Source organism: Oratosquilla oratoria, chromosome 27 (assembly GCF_046742065.1).
Source record: "Oratosquilla oratoria isolate Oo_2021 chromosome 27, ASM4674206v1, whole genome shotgun sequence".
Lineage (NCBI taxonomy): Eukaryota > Metazoa > Arthropoda > Malacostraca > Stomatopoda > Squillidae > Oratosquilla > Oratosquilla oratoria.
This window is the reverse complement of record NC_134803.1, coordinates 20,791,820-20,812,253: the sequence shown is the minus strand read 5'-3', so window position 1 is coordinate 20,812,253 and position 20,434 is coordinate 20,791,820. Positions and strand designations below refer to the sequence as shown.

Sequence of the window (20,434 nt, the reverse complement as noted above, 5' to 3'; positions counted from 1 at the left end):
AACATGGAACATAAGAGAGGAAGAGAGAAGGAGTTTGAATGTGTTTGAGATGAGGTGTCTGAGAAGTATGATGGGGGTTACTAGGCTAGATAGAGTGAGAAATGAGGAGGTGAGGAGAACAGGGGTTGAAAAGGAGCTGGGAGATAGGATTGATGAAAGAATATTAGGATGGTTTGGACACATGGAAAGAATGAATGAAGAAAGACTAGTAAAAGAGGTATGGAAGGCAGATGTGGAGGGAGTGAACATGAGGGGACGTCCTAGGATGAGGTGGATGGATGGGGTGAAGGGGGCTTTGGGGAAGAGGGGAATGTCTGTTGAGGAAGGACGGGAGAGGACAGAAGACAGGGGTGAATGGAGAATGGTTGTATATGGATGATGTTGTGATTGCATGAGGTGGAATGGGCGGGGGTGGGTGGGTGAGGTAGTATATGTGAGCAAAATTTGACGCAGCCCAAAGGGATTTCTCTCCGTCTTCTTTTATGCAATGGGGGGATGGAGAAGGGGGGTCGCCAATTTAATGAAGCGGCCTTGCTGTGGATGTGCTGTGTCTTGCGACACTGCTTCTGACCCAGGGCAGTGGACAAGGTGCAGGGATGACCCGTCATCCAGGAGGTGCTCAGATAAGAGGGAGGGTGGAGGGGTGTGGAGTGTATTCAGGGAGGGAATGGGTGGAAATGATTTTATGCCTTTCCCTTTTTGGCTATCTCCTTTGTAAGGGGGAAAAAGCCTTGGTATATGTATGTATTTGCATATGCTGCTCCATTTAAAGAATCTTTATTTCTGAGTCTAGATGTGCAGTTGGTATTGTTTTAGTGTAGTTAGTTATTACTCTTAACCACTTCATGCCGGGCCAAAATCTCATGGGCAGCATTAGCTGCCAGACGTACGATGTTGCGTCATAATACTCGCATTATAAAAAATAAAGTCACCGCTGTATCGATCGTTCTCTCTTTCACCCGTGAATTTTGATAACCATAGAAAATATGATGAAGCCAGTTTACAGAGTATGGGGGTCACGCAGGTACAACTACAATAAATATAATCAAGACGCCGATATGGCAGCCTCGCGTACCCACTTGCTCCTCATGACGCCTACGTAGGCGTCACCGTATGGAAGGGGTTAAGGCTATAGTTTATATTGTTTGTAAGTTATCTGTTTGTTTTCTTAATTGTCATGGAAGCATAATTATTACCCTTTGTAATCTCATGATCTTTTTAAGTCCTCTTCTTGTGTGGAAACCACATCAATATTGATTAAATGGAGATGGATTAGATTTTCTACGAGTTTTATCATCTGTTGATCCACTAACTGAGATGCCATTTTTATATTTGTCAACACCATATATCTCTTCCATAACCTTGTTAATATATTTACTGAGTGACATTTTTTATGGTCATCACTTCCAGGTTCCTCTCTTTCTTCTTTATAATATTTTTTTTCTTTTTCCCATTGAATAACTCAGTGATGACCACTACAAATTTGTACATTTATAATTTTCTTTAATAAAATTCTTTTCAACACTTTTAGTAAGGCAACATGTGAACAGGGTAACAGTATTCAATAACAACCTACAAGTCTTGCAAATCCTACACGCTTGAAAAAAAAAAAATAATAATAATAATAATAATAAATAAATAAAAAAATAATAATAATAAAAAAAATAAAGCACATACATACATATATATACCAAAGGCTTTTTCCCCCTTACAAGATATGTAGCCAAAAAACAAAGGCATAAAAACCACTCCCACCCATCCCTAGCATACTCCACTCCCCTCCACCCTCTTCCCTCCCCTTTATCTTGGCTCCTCCTGGATGATGGATCATCACTGCATCTCACACACTGCCTTGGGTCAGAAGCAGTGTTGCAAGACACAGCACATTCACAGCAAGACTGCTTCATTAAATCAGTGATGCCCCCCTCTCCATCCCCTCATGCAGAAAAAGAAAACAAAGGAAGAAATCCCTTCAGGCTGTTAATTTCAAACAAATACTCCCTCATACCCCATCCCCCACACACTCCGCCTAATGCACCACAGCATCATCCATACACAACCATTTTCCATTCACCACTATGTTCTATCCTCTCCCATCCTTCCTCAACAGACATTCCTCTCTTTCCCAATGGCCCTTTTACCCAATCCATCTCATCCTAGCTCGACCCCTATGTTCACTCCTTCCACATCTGCCTTCCATACCTCTTTCAATAGTCTTTCTTCACTCATTCTTTCCATGTGTCCAAACTATCCCAATACTCTTTCATCAACCCTATTTCCCAACTCCCTTTCCAACCCCGTTCTCCTCCTCACCTCATTTCTCACTCTATCCAGCCTAGTAACCCCTATCATATTTCTCAGGCACCTCATCTCAAACTCATTCAAACTACTTCTCTCTTCCTCTCTTATGTTCCATGTTTCTGCCCCATACAGTATTGTCGGCACAATCACTCCTTCATACTTGGACGAAGACATGATAAAAAAAATATTGGTTACATTGATAAGGCCTAGACTAGAGTATGCAGCAACATTGTGGTCACCCAGTACCAAAAAGAATATAAAGAAAATAGAAAGAATCCAGAGAGCAGCAACAAAAATGGCACCTGCACTTGCAAACTTATCATATGAGGAGAGATTAGCTAAACTGGAGTTACCGATGCTGGAGCAAAGAAGAGCGAGAGGTGACCTACTGACCATCTACAGAATCATGAAAGGCACAGAGATACTCGATAGAGAGGACTTACTAAACTGGGACAAGAGAAACACAAGAGGACATGGAAAGAAAATAAAAAAAACATAGCTACAGAAGAGAACTGAAGAAAAACAGTTTTCCACATAGAGTAGTGGACACTTGGAACAAACTGGATAATGAAATAGTATGCGCAAAAACCATTCATGAGTTTAAAAGCAAACTAGACATTGCAAGATACAAAGGCGGGACACCACGAGCATAGCTCCCCTTCCCGCAAAATACAACTAGGTAAATATAACTAGGCAACTAGGTAAATATAATCTCCTCTTAGCCAGTCCACCATCATTGTACCTCCTTTTTTTCAGACATTCTGTATGACATTCATCCAACTCAGGTACCTTACCTGCTCTCATCAACATAACAACTGCCTTCACTTCATCTTTCCTTATTTCTCCTCCATTTTCTTCACTCATCACTCTCATTTTCTTAGAGCTACCCACTGCAACTACTTTTTCCTCCCTATCCTCCTTCACATTTAGCAACTCCCTAAAATACTCTGTCCATCTTCCTTTTACTGCTGTCTCTTCCATCTACGCCTTTTACCTTTTCTTTTCTACTTGATTCGCCTTGTCTTCTCTTAATTTCTTTCCAAATTTTTTTTTTATTACTTTCAAAATTTTCTGTCATACCCTTACCCCATTTCACATCTGCTCTCCTCTTTGCCTCCTTTATCTTATGCTTTACTTCTCTTCTCTTTTCTTTGTACCTCTCATATGATTCTCTCATCCTATTTTGTAACCAATCTGTGAAAGCTCGTTTCTTCTCTTCTACAACCTTCTTTGCTTCCTCATCCCACCACTCACTACCTTTCATTCTATTTTTTCCCATCCTCCTTTTTTCACACACCATCTTTGCACACCTTGTGACTCCCACTCCTCTCTCAGCTTCTTCTTGTACTCCTGCTTTCCTTTCTCATTTAAGAAGTTCACTCTAAGCACCTCACTACCTTCTGTCCTTTTTCTCTTTCTCCATCCATCCTCCACTCTCAACTTACCTTACCTTCCACCAAAAAATGATCTGATATTCCCCCACTCTCTCCCCTTAGAACATGTATATCCTTAACTTTTCCTACTATACTCCTGGTTACCACTATATAGTCAATTAACCTCTTCACTCCGGGGCACATCGCACGTCTGGCAGCATTAGCTGCCCGACATGCGATGTTGCATCATAATAATCGCATTATAAAAAATAAAGTCAGTGCTCAATCGTTCGTTCTCTTTCACCCGTGAACTTTGATAACCATAGAAAATATGATGAAGCCAGTTTAGAGAGAATGGAGGTTACGTAGGTATGACTACAATAAATATAATCAAGATGCCGACGTCGGCATCATCGCGTACCCACTTGCTCCTCATGACGCCTACGTAGGCGTCACCGTATGGAAGTGGTTAACACTCTACCACCCTTCCATCCACCACCCTCTCCCATGTGTACTTATGCTTGACTTTCTTCCTAAACACTGTATTTGCTATCATCAACTCTTTCTAGACACATCTCCACCATCAACTCTGCACTACAATTTTTTCTTGGAATTCCACACTTCCCAACCACTCCGTCAATTGGTTCATTTCCTACCCTAGCATTAAGGTCTCTCTAATCCCTCTCATTTAAATCCATCCAAAAAGCCTCTCTTTCTTCTACACTCTTCTCACTACCAGGCCCCTATACACTTACAAAAACCCACATCTCCCTTCCCAGTTTCACTTTCATCCACATTAACTTTGAAGAAACCTCCTTCCACTACATGCTTATCTATCTCTTCACTTACTAATATACCCACCCATTCTCTCCCTTGTCCTCTCTTCACTCCTGAGAACCTCCCAACTACATTCCCAAACTCACACTCGCCCCTCCCTCTCAACTTAGTTTCATTCAATGCCAACACATCCATCTTTCTTCTCACAAACTTACTACCTATCTCTTCCCTTTCACAAAGGATTACAAAGGATTGCAAAGGTGGAGCATGCTGACAGGAGACCTTTTGGTCCATAACTAGGAGATGTGACCCAAATCTTAGGGCACTAGTTGGAAAACTCTTAGACCCTCTTATGCCTTTACTTTTTATAAGAATGTCCCCTTTGGGGCTACCAGGAGAAGGATGCTTAATCCTAATCCCATCCTCTTTTTTTGTTGCCTTGTATGACTCAAGTGGGAAGACTTGGTGGCAGTATTCTTTTCCCCCACCACAGGGAACAAATAATCAAAAGTTCTTACTTTCTCCCCTCTAGGTATTAGTGCAGCAAGCCTTGGTTTGAATTCAATCCCAATGTAGTCTCCATAGAAGGCTCGGTTAAGAGAATTACTGCGTCTCTCCTTGCGGTTCAGGATCAAATCACTGGCTTCTTCTTTTTCTCTAAGCAATATCTGTTTACTGAAAATGTGAAGAGTTCAGTTAATTGACTCACAGTTAACTAAATGTAAATATTAGTAGACAGTTTGAAAGTTTTATACATATATTATATATATAAACACATCAGGAAGTCACACAGGCCGGATGGAATTGCAAACTGGATATTGAAAAAATTTATTATTGACCTAACGGACAAAATACACAAGATTATTGATTTCTCACTCAAAGAAGGAAAAGTACAATATTGGAAAAATATTGTACCACTATGCAAAAAAGGAGACAAAGAAAACCCTTAATACTTACTTCCAGTCTGCTGCCACTTCTGCCCCTTGTACATCTCATCACCTTACTTTTACCCACTTCCTTCTTTCACACACCTTCCCAAACTTTGTCACTAACTTCCTCAATCCCTCCTCTGATCCTGCCACAAATGCAGTGTTGTCAGTAAACAACAACTGGCGTATCTCCCACTTTTCTCCATTTTCTTTAACCATCTCCAATCCCTGATCCATTACCCTTGCATTTACCTCTTGCACCACCCCATCCATGTTTAAATTGAACAGCCAGGGCAACATAACACATTCCTGGCAAAGTTCCACCTTTACTTCAAACCACTCTCTCCATTTCTGATTCTAACACATACTCTACTACTCTCTCGAAACTCTTGACTGCTCTTAACAGCTTTCCTCCTATCCCATATATCTGCAATACCTCACACAATGCCTTCCTGTCTACCCTGTCAGAACCCTTTTCCAAATCCATAAAAGCCCCCAAAAACATCCTTACCTTTTCCTAAAGCTTTCTCACATACCTGTCTTACCACAAAAATCTGATCTACACTACCCCTACCTGTCCTAAACCCTCACCAATTACTCCCTCTGTTCCTCTCCTAATCCTCTCAATCAAAACACTCCCATAAGCCTTCCCAACTACACTTAAACTGATCCCTCTGAAACTACTACACTCACATTTGTTATCTTTTCCCTTGTAAAGTGGAACTATACAGGCACTCCTCCAGTCCTCCAACACTCTATTCTCTCTTAAACAAACATTAAATAACCTCACCAGCCAGTCTCCTATCATTGTACCTCCTTATTTTGGACATTCTGCATGACATCCATTCAACCAAAGTGCCTTACCTGCTCTCATCATCTTAACAACTTCCTTCACCTCATCTTCCCTAATTTCTCCTCCATTTTCCTCGCTCTTTGTCATTTTCTTAGTGCTACCCACTACAACTACCTTTCTCTCCTTATCCTCTTTCACATTTAGCAACTCCCTAAAATACTCTGCCCATCTTCCTCTTATTGCTGTCTCCTCCATTATTATCCCTCCATTTGCACTTTTTACCTTTTCTTCTCTACTTGATTCGCCTCCTCTTCCTGTCTTGATTTCTTTCCAAAACATCTTTTTATTACTTTCAAAATTTTCTGTCATACTCTTACTCCATTTCACATCTACTCTCCTCTTTGCCTCCTTTATCTTACTTTTCTCAAGAAATAGCAATGGAAATACTTTTGAATACATGTTTCATGTGTGTTGCATAATGTAAGTCAGCCCTGGAAGTAAAAATAAATCCATGAGTGTGCTATGTAAACTTCATTTATACTATACCTGAAATATTTCCTAAAAGCTGATTGAATCACACGTGCGTAGTGGTCATATTTTCTTTCTCTGTATTCTTCAAGTAAATACAAACTTTCAGGATCCTGCAATCCAAATAAACTTCATCATTTAATGTCATAAAAAATACATAATATAGAACATAAGTCCATGGAGTCTCTGTAATTAGGAATTCATTTTGGAAATAGATAAAAAAATTCCCATATTAAGACAGGGAGAGATAAGAAAGGTACAGAAAGCAAAAGATATGACAAATAAATTTTTTGAGTTTCACTAACTGGAAAATTGTATCCCTGCAGCAGTCAGCATTTGTTTTTGGACCCCTTCATAGACATCTCTATGAATAACTGAATGTCTGTATTGTATTAGTATTTACTTAGTTGTATCATACAGGAAGGGAGTTATGCTCATGGTGACCTGTCTTTGTATCTTTCAGCATCAAGCTTTTAAAATCTTGAATAGTATTTGCACACACTGTTTTCTCAGCCTCAGGTCCACCACTTTCCCCCCCAAAAAATAAAATCATTCTTTTCAGCCTCAGTTCTTTTTTCATTTTTTCCTTTGCTTCATTTCTAAGCTCCTTTTCTTTTTTTCTTTTTTTCATCACTTCTTTCTTTATCCATACATTCTTGTGATTTTCACTGTTTGCTAGTTTTGCTGTTCTGGAGAGTACTTCCTCTGCTATCATTTGTGACCTAAGTTTTACTTTTAATGGCCTGTATTGCTTTTCTTTTGAGTATCTACCTATTCTATACGTTTCCTCAACCTATTCTACACTTTTTTTTATTTTTTTTTATTACACCAAGTGGGGACTCAATGGTACTTATGTCCACACATCCCTTTGAAGTTCCTTTTCTCTAAATCTTTTGTTTATTTCATCTATTGTTGGCACTGATCTTGCAGAAAGAATAGCTGTATGAAGATACAAAGACTACATTTTCGGTCACATTTACTACAATACTCCCTTCCCGTTTGTAAACAACCAGGCAGCACTTGGTTAGTTCTAAAATCGTTGTCGGCAACTCGCTAAACAACGGTTTGGAGCATATTTTGGGACATCCTTCCTTGATCGCTACTAACCAAATTACCTTTCTCTTTAATCATTCCACTATTTCTTTAAAGAAAATTTTTTACTTTCCTGTTCCACCCTCCACTGTTTATTTCTTGGACATCAGTTTCTTTGATCTTTTTTTCCACTTTCTCAGTCACTGCCTGTATTTGATCCTTCATCTCTTTATTTAATGCCTCATTCCTATTTATTTCTTCATTTTTCAATCTTTTATTTTTATTTTCTTCATTGGCCTTTCTATTAAGAAAGACCAATGAAGAAAATAACAGGGAAATAGAGGAGATGAAAATGGAACTAAATAGGATAAAGGGAGAAAATAAAAGATTGAAAAATGAAGAAATAAATAGGAATGAGGCATTAAATAAAGAGATGAAGGATCAAATACAGGCAGTGACTTCTTTGTATATACTTTTGCATTCACTTTTGAGTTTGATTATTTCATCTAACAATTCATTGATTTCCCTATTTCTTATTATATTCTAAAACCTGGGTTCTCTTTCCGTGAGCCATCTGTCAGTGGCTGGTGGGAGAGGAGGGGAGCAGTCACTGGTTACCATATCTATTTTTATGTGAAAAAATGTGGAAGAAACATATTTGAAGTTGAGAGATTTTTCTAAACTGGTCTAGAGACCAAGTGCCAGCTTCTTATGGTTGTACCTCTAAATAGGTCTGTTTCTGTCATTTATACTAGGTCAAAGTAAAAACAAGACCAATGAGAAAAAAAAATCTAAAAGTCTGACTCATCCCAGACTGGAATATGCAGCAATGGTGTGGTCACCACACCTAAAGAAAACTATATGAAAAGTAAAGTGGTTACAAAGGACACCAACCAAGATGATTCCAAATCTAGATGACAAAATATATGAGGAAAGATTGAATAAACTGGGACTTCCTGCATTGAAAGAGTGAAGAGAGAGACATCTATCTATCCATCTATATAGCAAGGGCTTCTTCCCCCTTATGAAGTAGGTTGCTAAGAGGTAGCAACATCATAGAAAGGTTCAGAAAAAAGATAAATAGAGGATTTGTTGGTATGTGATGAAAGATCAAAAAGAGGTCATAATAAAGACTAAAAAAAGCATAGTGTAGACTTGTATAATAAGTTGGATGAAAATATAATCTAAGCCAACACCATAAACAAATTTAAAGCAAAGCTTGATGAGTATAAAGCATATACTAGATAGATTTAGTAAAATATCCTTTAATGAAATCCATCTGAATTTACTACAAAAGCATCAGACTTTAGTTAAGCACCAAATGATTCACACCAATTAGGTACATTTAGGTAAATACAACAAAAATTCAGGAAACCACAAAGTTAAAAAAAATATATATATATAATCACCTTTACAAATATCTTAGTTCTACCAATCTGATACTGCCCAGAATCCATGTTCACACTATTCATGATGAGATGAATGCCTTGGTGAGGATGACCATTCCAGTGTGGGAAAGTTTCTTTACACAAGATTGCATAGCGCTGTAAGAACTTCTCATAAACTCGACGATAAGCAAACCCAGCTCGTTTGACTTTGATGTTATCTTTCAGACCTAAATATTCTACCTGTAAATATAGTATCATTAGTTAATTATACATACTAATCAATATTTCATAATACATACATGAATGCAGTAATATTTCAGCTATCAGAAGTATAAATACAAAAATATCATAGAAACTAAATAGATTGAAAAATGTTAGGCTCTTTGATTTCTTGACCTTGAAAAAATTATCAAATTATATAATTAGATAAGGATTGCAACTGAAAAATTAATTCACTTACCTATGGCACAGTTAGTTAATGGTAACCAAGCACACTGATATACAGAAATTACTACTACACTTATCTCAAACCATGAGATCCCATTGTTACATAGATATAGTATATGAATATGCTTTCTTGGACTTACAAAAACTTTCGACAAGGTACCACAAAAAATTATTTAAAAAAAATTGGAACACATGGTAGGGATACAAGGCAACCTGCTAAAATGGATGGAGGACTTCCTGAATGGTAGAAAGATGAGAGTAATACTCAGAGAAAAATATTCAGGTTGGAAGGAGGTGATCAGTGGAGTTCTGCAAGGATTTGTATTGGCTCCAATAATGTTTGCTATTTATGTAAATGACATGGATGATGATGTGAAATGTTACATGAGCTTCTTTGCAGATGATGCTAAATTGTTAAGAAAAGTAAAAACCAGAATGGATTGTGAATCACTACAGGAAGACCTGAATAGGGTTTGGAAGTGGAGTCAGAAATGGGAAGTGGACTTCAATATTTAGAAGTGTAGCATAATGGAGTTTGGAAAAAGTAAAAATAGAATATCAGGACAACATAAAACTGGAACTAAGGAGGTAAAGAAAATGGGATCTGAAAAAGATGTGTGAGTAATTATCTCAAATGACTTGTCCTATGATAAACAAATAAATAAAATTGTCAGAGAATCCTATAACTTGCTAAGATCAATAAAAGTGGCATTTACATATTTGGACGAAGAAATTATTAGAAAAAATATTAGTTACACTGATAAGGCCTAGACTAGAATATGCGGTGATATTGTGGTCACCCAGTACCAAAAAGAATACAAAGAAAATTGAAAGAATCCAGGGAGCAGCCACAAAAATGACTCCAGTACTTTCAAACTTGTCATATGAGGAAGAACAGGCTAAATTGGAGTTATCGACTTTGGAGTAAAGAAGAGAGAGAGGCAGCCTACTGACCATCTATAGAATCATGAAGGCCACAGAAATATTCAATAGAGAGGACTTGTTAAATTGGGACAAGAGAAATACAAGAGGACATGGAAAGAAACTCAAAAAACATAGTTATAGAAGAGACATGAAGAGGAACAGTTTTCCACATACAGTGGTGGACACTTGGAACAAACTGGACAAAAAAATAAGGGTCAACTTGCTCTCTGCCGCACTGCTTGGGCCAAAAGCAATGCAGCAAAGCATAGCTCTTCTCTAGCAGGGCCTGACAACAAAAGTTTGCTTATTCCCATGGCTTCACCATACAGCAACCACCCTCCTCATCCATTCACCTGTGAACCAAATCATAATATCCCTTCAGCCATTCACAACCTCCATTCATTCATATCTTATGCATTTTTCTCCTGCTTAACAGACATACCACATCAAAGCTTTATTCACCTCTTCAATTTATCTCATTCTCAGTCTTATTCTCAAGCTCACCCCACCCACTTATCCATCTTTGCTAGTCTCTCCTTATTCATTCTTTCTATATGCCAAAACCACTATTTTACTCTATCCAACAAATCTCCCTCCACACCTCACCTCAACATATCCCACTCAATCCACTCGTGTAAAACCTATTATACCACTGAATTACTTCACCTTAAAAACTTTTAGACTTTTCCTTTCTGTTTCCCTTATACTCCAAGTATTTGCTCCATACAGTGTCATGGATATAATCACTACTTTATACAACTTTCCCTTTGCAGTCATCCCCAAATGCCTATTTCTCATGACAAATTTCATCCCACCCTAACATTTCTTTGCTTCTTTTACTCTATAAATCACCTACACATCCAATCCTCTGTCTATTGCCAAATCTAACTCTAATATAAAAAAAAATCCACATCCTCCAGATTCACATCCCTCCATTCTTGCCCACCAACTCCAAACCTCTGCCTAGCGAACGTGCTTTAATCTCATTTGCAATCCTGCTCATATATACACTGGAAGAAAAAATATACTGAATCCCAAATAATTTGGATTTAGACAAGGAAGTTCATGTACCACAAACTTGATTTGCTTCTACTTGAGACTAATAGAAATAATACAAGAAAAAGATGGATGAGCGGACTGTGCTTTTCTAGATCTGTGAAAAGCATTTGATAAAGTACATAACTACATACATATACCAAGGCTTTTTCCCCCTTACAAGGGAGGTAGCCAAAAAGAAAAAGGCATAAAACCATTCCCACCCATTACATCCCTAAATACACTCCACACCCCTCCACTCTCCCTCTTATCTTAGCACCTCCTGGATGATGGGTCATCCCTGCACCTTGTCCACTGCCCTGGGTCAGAGGCAGTGTCGCAAGACACAGCACATCCACAGCAAGGCCGCTTCATTAAATTGGCGACCCCCCCCCTCTCTGTCCCCTCATGCAGAAAAGGAGAAGACGGGGAGAAATCCCTTCAGGCTGCGTCAAATTTTTCTCACACATACTACCTCACCCCCATCCCCCTACCCATTCCACCTCATGCATCACAGCATCATCCATATACAACCATTCTCCATTCACCCCTGTCTTCTGTCCTCTCCCGTCTTTCCTCAACAGACATTCCCCTCTTCCCCAAAGCCCCCTTCACCCCATCCATCCATCTCATCCTAGGATGCCCCCTCATGTTCACTCCCTCCACATCTGCCTTCCATACCTCTTTTACTAGTCTTTCTTCACTCATTCTTTCCATGTGTCCAAACCATCCTAATACTCTTTCATCAACCCTATTTACCGACTCCCTTACCACTCCTGTTCTCCTCCTTACCTCCTCATTTCTCACTCTATCTAGCCTAGTAACCCCCATCATACTTCTCAGACACCTCATCTCAAACACATTCAAACTCCTTCTCTCTTCCTCTCTCATGTTCCATGTTTCTGCCCCATACAGTGCTGTTGGCACAATCACTCCTTCATACAGTCTCCTCTTAGCATCCATTCCCAAATGTCTATTCCTCATTACACTTTTTAATCCACCAAGGCATTTACTCGTTTCTCTTAATCTACATTCTACCTCCACTCCACCCTTTCCTGCTACATTTGCACCCAAGTATCTAAAACTATCCACTTCCTCCAGTCACTCTCCCTTCATGCTCACTTCCAGTCTGCTGCCACTTTCACCCCTTGTACATCTCATCACCTTACTTTTACCCACATTTATCTTCAATTTTCTTCTTTCACACACTCCCAAACTTTGTCACCAACTTCCTCAATCCCTCCTCCGATCCTGCCACAAGCGCAGTTTCGTCTACAAACAACAGCTGGCTCACCTCCCACTTTTCTCCATTTTCTTTAAACATCTCCAATCCCTGACCCACCACCCTTGCATTTACCTCTCGCCCCACCCCATCCATGTACAAGTTGAACAGCCAGGGTGACATAACCCATCCCTGACGAAGTTCCACCTTTACCTCAAACCACTCACTCTCTCCATTTCTAATCCTGACACATGCTCTACTACTCTCATAAAAACTCTTGACAGCTCTTAGAAGCTTTCCTCCTATCACGTATATCCGCAAAACCTCCCACAGTGCCTTCCTGTCTACCCTGTCATAATCCTTTTCCAGATCCATAAAAGCCCAAAAAACATCCTTACCTTTCCCTATAGCTTTCTCACGTATCTGTTTTACCACAAAAATCTGATCTACACAACCTCTACCTGTCCTAAATTCACACTATTCCTCACCAATTATTCCCTTGTTCCCACAAAAAACTAATAAGAAAAATGGAATCAATAGGTGGTATAAAAGGAAAATTATTGGAATGGTTGGAAGACTTCTTGACTGGGAGGAAAATGAGGGTACTAATTAGAGACAAATACTTGACCTGGGAAGAAATGATAACTGGTGTCCTGCAAGGTTCGGTATTGGCTTCGATCATGTTTGCCATATATATAAATGAAGTGGATGAAAGTGCGGAATATTATATGAACTTCTTCACAGATGATGCAAAAATACTAAAGAAAGCAAGTATAGAAGAAGACTGTGAATCAATACAGAAAGACCTAGATAATATCTGGAAATAGAGTCAAAAGTGGGAAGTGAGCTTTAACATCAAGAAATGTAGTATAATGGAGTTTGGAAAAAGTAAAAATAGAATATCAAGGAATTATAAAATTGTTGAAGAAGCCAAAAAAATGAGCTTGGAAAGGGACCTAGGAGTAATTATCAGCAAAGACATGTTACCAGACAAACATATCAATAAAATAGTAAGAGAAACCTTCAACTTACTAAGGTCAATGAAAGTGGTTTTTGACTATTTGGATGAGGAAATGGTCAAGAAAATATTAGTTACACTGATCAGACCAAAATTGGAGTATGCTGCAACACTATGGACACCCAGTACAAAAAAAAACATAAAGAAATTAGATAGAATTCAAAGAGCAACAACAAAGATGGCACCAACACTCTCCAAATTGACATGCAAACAAAGACTGTCCAAATTGGAACTACCAACTCTGGAACAAAGAAGAGAAAGAGGAGACCTACTGACTATTTATAAAATAATGGTATGAAAGTCCTAGATAGAGATGATTTATTAAAGTGGGACAAGACAAAAACCAGAGGACATGAAAAGAAACTCAAAAAGGATAATTATAGAAGAGATCTGAAAATGAATAGCTTCCTACACAGAATGGTGGATATCTAGAATAAATTTGGTAAAGCAACAGTGTGTGCAAATACTATTCATGAATTTCAGAACAAACTTGATGCTGGAAGATACAAAGATAGGTCACTATGAGCATAGCTCCCTTCCTGTACATTACAACTAGGTAAATACATGAACTTGACACAGCCCCACATTTCTCTTATACCATTCACTCTCTATCCCCAACCTTCACACATGCCCTACTACATACATACACATGTCCTACTACATATATTTACCAAAGGCTTCTTCCCCCTTATAAGGGAGGTAGCTAAAAAACAAAGGCATAAAAACCACTCCCACCCATTCCATCCTCAACATACTCCACTCCCATTCACCCTCTTCCCTCCCTCTCATCTTGGCACCTCCTGGATGACGGGTCATCCCTGCATCTTGCCCACTACCCTGAGTCAGAACCAGTGTTGCAAGACACAACATATTCATAGCAAGGCCAATTAATTAAATCAGCAACCCACCCTCTCTGTCCCCTCATGCAGAAAAGGAAAACGCAGAGAGAAATCCCTTTGGGCTGAGTCACTTTATTTCTCACACATACTCTCTCACCCCCCCATTCTCCACCCACTCCCTTTCTTGCATCACAGTATCATCCATACACAACCATATTCCATTCACCCCTATCATCTGTCCTCTCCCGTCCTTCCTCAACAGACATTCCCCTTTCCCAATGCCCCTTTTACCCCATCCATCTATCTCATCCTGGGTTGACCCCCCATGTTCACTCCTTCCACCTCTGCCTTCCACACCTCTTTTACTAGTCTTTCTTCACTCATTCTTTCTATATGTCTAAACCATCCCAATACTCTTTCATCAACCCTATTTCCCAACTCCCTTTCCACCCCCGTTCTCCTCCTCACCTCCTCATTTCTCACTCAATCCAGCCAAGTAACACCTATCATATTTCTCAGGCACCTCATCTCAAACACATTCAAACTCCTTCTCTCTTCCTTCCTTATGTTCCATGTTTCTGCCCCATACAGTGCTGTTGGTACAATAACTCCTTCATACAATCTCGTCTTAGCACCCATTCCCAAATGTCTATTTCTCATTACACTTTAATCCCCCAAGACCACATTCACACCCAAGTATCTAAAACTATCCACTTCATCCAGTCTCTCTCCCTTAATACTCACTTCCAGTCTGCTGCCACTTTCTCCCCTTGTACATCTCATCACCTTACTTTTATCTTCAACTTCCTTCTTTTGCACACTAACTTCCTCAATCCCTCTTCTGATCCTGCTACAAGCACAGTGTTGTCAGCAAACAACAACTGGCTTATCTCCCACTTTTCTCCATTTTTTTAACCATCTCCATTTCCTGATCCATTACCCTTATGTTTACCTCTTGCACCACCCCATCCATGTATAAATTGAACAGCCAGGGCAACATAACACATCCCTGATGAAATCCCACCTTTACCTCAAACCACTCATTCTCTCCACTTCTAATCCTAAAACAAGCTCTACTACTCTCATAAAACTCTTGAGAGCTCCAAAAAGCTTTCCTCCTATCCCATATATCTAATACCTCCCAGTGCCTTCCTGTCTACTCTGTCAGAAGACTTTTCCAAATCCATATAAGCCCCATAAAACATCCTTACCTTTTCCTAAAGCTTTCTCACATATCTGTCTTACCACAAAAATCGTATCTACACAACCCCTACCCGTCCTAAACCTACACTGCTCCTCACCAATTATTCCCTCTGTCCCTCTCCTAATACTCTCAATCAAAACACTCCCATAAGCCTTCCCAACTACATTTAACAATCTGATCCCTCTGAAACTACTACACTTATTTTTGTCATCTTTTCCCTTATAAAGTGGAACTATACAGGCACTCTCCAGTCCTCCAGCACTCTACCCTCCCTTAATCAAACACTAAATAACCTCACCAGCCAGTCCACCATCATTGTACCTCCTTTTTTCAGACATTCTGCACGACATCCATCCAACCCAGGTACCTTACCTGCTCTTATCATCTTAACAACTGCCTTCACTTCATCTTTCCTTATTTCTCCTCCATTTTCCTCACTCACCAGTGTCAGTTTCTTAGAGCTACCCACTGCAACTACCTTTCCCTCCCTATCCTTCACATTCAGCAACTCCCTAAAATACTCTGCCCATCTTCCTCTTACTGCCTTCTCTTCCATTATCATCTCTTCATCTGCACCTTTTACCTTCTCTTCTCTACTTGATTTGCCTCCTCTTCCTCTCTTAATTTCTTTCCAAATTATTTCTTATTACTTCCAAGTAATTAATGGAAAAGCAAATTGGGTGAGACACAGTAGATAGGAAAAAATGTATTGTGGTATATGGACTAAAAGAAAAGCACAGTCTGGCGAGGTACACAAGAGAAAAAGAAGAAAAAGAGACAGTAATAGAAATCCTAAAAGAAATTCATGATGGAGCCCAAGAAGCAGCGAAAGACATAAATGATGCATATAGGATTGATCACTATTCTAAGGATAGAAATAGACCCCTAGAGATAAAACTAAGATCACAAATGGGAGTAGAAGACATATTTGAAAAAGTAGGTAACTTGGCAAGGAGTGAAAAGTACAATAAGATATGGATAAAAAGAGAAATGAGTATTAAGGAATTAGATAAAGAAAAGACACTAAGAGATGCAGCAAAGGAAAGAAGCACGAAGAGAACAGAGACTGAAAGCAAGGAATCCTAATGGAAAGTAATTGATATGACACTGAGGAAATGGTACATCAGAATGGGTGAACCAAAGACAGAAAAAAAAATGGAGAAAGAAGAAAATTGAAAGTGGCCTATACCAACATCGACGGATTAATTTCAGGACTGAGTGAACTTAATGATTACCTGCTAGAAGAAAAACCAGACATAATGGGAATTGTGGAGACTAAACTAAGGGGTGAAATACCATTCATCGATGTTGGACATGGACTATACAATTACTGGGTTGAAAACAGAGACGAGAAACAGGGAGGATAAATCATGTTCTTGCAAAGAAAAATTTCAATGTGACGAAAATTGCAGAGGGCAGAGGTAATGTAGAACTGATCATGATAAAAGTCCAAGACAAGAACATGAAAAGTAGAAAATTTGTGGGGACTTATGTGCCCCCAAAAATGAACGCTTGGAAAGAGAACAAGCATACAAAAATACTAGAAGATACAAGACAATTATTAAATAAGATACTAATGGGTGGGGGTAATCTGGTAATTATGGGGGACTTCAATTGCCAAGAAATTTACTGGGAGAATATGACAGTGAGAGGAGGAGAAGACTTATGGGGTAATGTACAACTGGACATAACCATGGAATATACAATGATTCAGTAGGTCAGTGAAAACACCAGATGCAGAAATAATGAGGAGCCGTTGAAACTAGATTTAATATTTACAACAGAACCTGAAATTGTGGATAAAATCCAATACAAGACACCAATTGGAAAGAGTGACCATATACTCATTGAGACTGAACTAAAGAAAGAAATATACATGGAGAGAAATGAAAAGCATAGGAAAGGAAGATTGATGTACAACAAAACAGACTTTGCAAAACTAAAGAAATTCTTCCAGAATGCAAACTGGGGAAAATTTTACATGGAAGAGACAAAAGTGGAAGAGAAATGGGATATCTTGATGGATAATTACAATGAAGGGGTGAATAGGCATGTACCAAGACAGAAGCTGGAGAGAGTGTACATTAAATGCTAGTTTAACAAAAGATGCAGCGAGGCAAAAGATAGAAGGGACAATGCTTGGAAAAGATGGAGAAAAGATAAAAAACCTAGAAAATGGCAAGTTTATAAACTATAGAAACAAGTATGTTAAAGTGAGAAGAGAGGATAAAAGGAACCATGAAAAGGATATTATAGATAAATGCAAAGAGCAACCCAACCTATTCTATTGATACGTGAATGGTAAACTTAAAAAGAAACAGGAAATGGTGAAACTACACCAAGGGAATATAAAATACACAGAAGAATTAGAAATGGCCAAATTCATGAATAATCACTTATTTGTCTTTACTAGAGAGAAAGCACAATATTGGGACGAAGGTAATGAAAGGCGATCTACCCACCATGAGCAAGATAACAATAACACAAAAAGATATATTGGAACATCTATCAAACCTTGATGTCAGGAAATCATATGGCCCAGATGGAATTGCAAATTGGATTCTAAAAGAATGCAAAGAAGAACTAACAGACAAAATACATAACATAATAAGTTGCTCACTTAAAGAAGGAAAAATACCAAAAGACTGGAAAAATGCTAACATTGTACCAATATATAAAGGAGGAAACAAGGAAGAACCAACTAACTACAGGCCAGTCTCACTAACAAGCACTATAGCCAAAATTTGTGAGAAAATCATCAAAAATAGATGGGTAAAACATCTGGAAGACAACAATATAATAAACCAAAGACAATTTGGGTTCAGACAAGGAAGATCATGTACCACAAACTTAATATGTTTCTACTCAAGATTAATAGACATAGTGCAAGAAAGGAATGGGTGTGCTGATTGTGCCTTCCTGGACTTGCAAAAAGCTTTTGACAAAGTACCACACAAAAAATTATTAAAAAACTGGAACATATAGGAAGGATACAAGGGAACCTACTAAAATGGATGAAGGACTTCCTGATTGGTAGAAAGATGAGAGTAGTACTCAGAGAAAAATATTCAGGTTGGAAAGAGGTGATCAGTGGAGTACCACAAGGATCTGTATTGGCTCCAATAATGTTTGCTATTTATATGAATGACATGGATGATGTGAAATGTTACACAAGTTTCTTTGCAGATGACGCCAAACTGTTAACCCCTTCCATACGGTGCCGCACACGTAGGCGTCATGAGGAGCAAGTGGATTCGCGACGCTGCCATATCGGCGTCTTGATTATATTTATTGTAGTCGCCCCTGTGTTTTTACATTCTCCCTAATCTGCTCTTAATCCCATTCTCTGTGGTTTTCAAAATTCACGGGTGAAAGAGAGAACGATCGATATAAGCCATGACTATATTTTATGATGCGAGTATTATTACGACACGTCATACGGCTGGCATTGGCTGCTACCTGCGAGATTTAAGTCCCGTAGTGAAGTGGTTAAGGAAAGTAAAAACTGAAAAGGATTGCGAATCACTGCAGGAAGACCTGAATAAGATATGGAACTGGAGCAAGAAACGGGAAATGGACTGCAATATAAACAAGTGTGGCATAATGGAGTTTGGAAAAAGCAAAAACAGAATATCAGGACAATATAAAATTGGTTGTATATGGATGATGATGTGATTGCATGAGGTGGAATGTGCGGGGGGGTGGGGGGTGAGGTAGTATGTGTGAGCAAAATTTGACGCAGCCCAAAGGGATTTCTCCCCGTCCTCTCCTTTTATGCAATGGGGGGACGGAGAGGGGGGTCGCCGATTTAATGAAGCGGCCTTGCTGTGGATGTGCTGTGTCTTGCGACACTGCTTCTGATCCAGGGCAGTGGACAAGGTGCAGGGATGACCCGTCATCCAGGAGGTGCTCAGATAAGAGGGAGGGTGGAGGGGTGTGGAGTGTATTCAGGGATGGAATGGGTGGAAGTGATTTTATGCCTTTCCCTTTTTGGCAACCTCCCTTGTAAGGGGGAAAAAGCCTTGGTATATGTATGTATGTATAAAATTGGAACCAAGGAGGTAAAGGAGAGATCCGAAAAAGATTTGGGTGTAATGATCTCAAACGACTTGTCCTATGATAAACAGATTAACAAAATTGTCGGAGAATCCTACAACTTGCTAAGATCAATAAAAGTGGCATTTACATATTTGGACAAAGAAATTATTAAAAAAAATATTGGTCACACTGATAAGGCCTAGACTAGAAAATGCGGCAACATTGTGGTCACCCAGTACCAAAAAGAGTATAAAGAAAATAGAAAGAATCCAGAGAGCAGCCACAAAAATGGCACCTGCACTTGCAAACTTGTCATATGAGGAGAGATTGGCTAAACTGGAGTTACCAACTCTGGAGCAAAGAAGAGAGAGAGGTGACCTACTGACCATCTACAGAATCATGAAGGGCACAGAAATACTCGATAGAGAAGACTTGTTAAACTGGGACAAGAGAAGCACAAGAGGACATAGAAAGAAAATAAAAAAAACAGCTACAGAAGAGATCTGAAGAAAAACAGTTTTCCACATAGAGTGGTGGACACTTGGAACAAACTGGACAATGAAATAGTGTGCGCAAATTCCATTCA

At 39.1% G+C, this 20,434-nt stretch overlaps 1 protein-coding gene across 4 annotated transcripts in view; it reads right to left on the bottom strand.

The window, feature by feature from the left end:
• LOC143039930 (unconventional myosin-Ie-like) overlaps positions 1 to 20,434 on the bottom strand; it is a 409,114-nt gene that overhangs the window by 90,056 nt on the left and 298,624 nt on the right. For all 4 annotated transcript variants that reach the window (XM_076210332.1, XM_076210333.1, XM_076210334.1 and 1 more), the window contains 3 exons: positions 9,143 to 9,361; positions 6,720 to 6,814; positions 4,970 to 5,126 (listed from right to left, as the gene is read on the bottom strand). In XM_076210332.1, the coding sequence (XP_076066447.1) occupies positions 4,970 to 5,126; positions 6,720 to 6,814; positions 9,143 to 9,361 (471 nt within the window). The remainder of the gene's footprint in view (positions 1 to 4,969; positions 5,127 to 6,719; positions 6,815 to 9,142; positions 9,362 to 20,434) is intronic.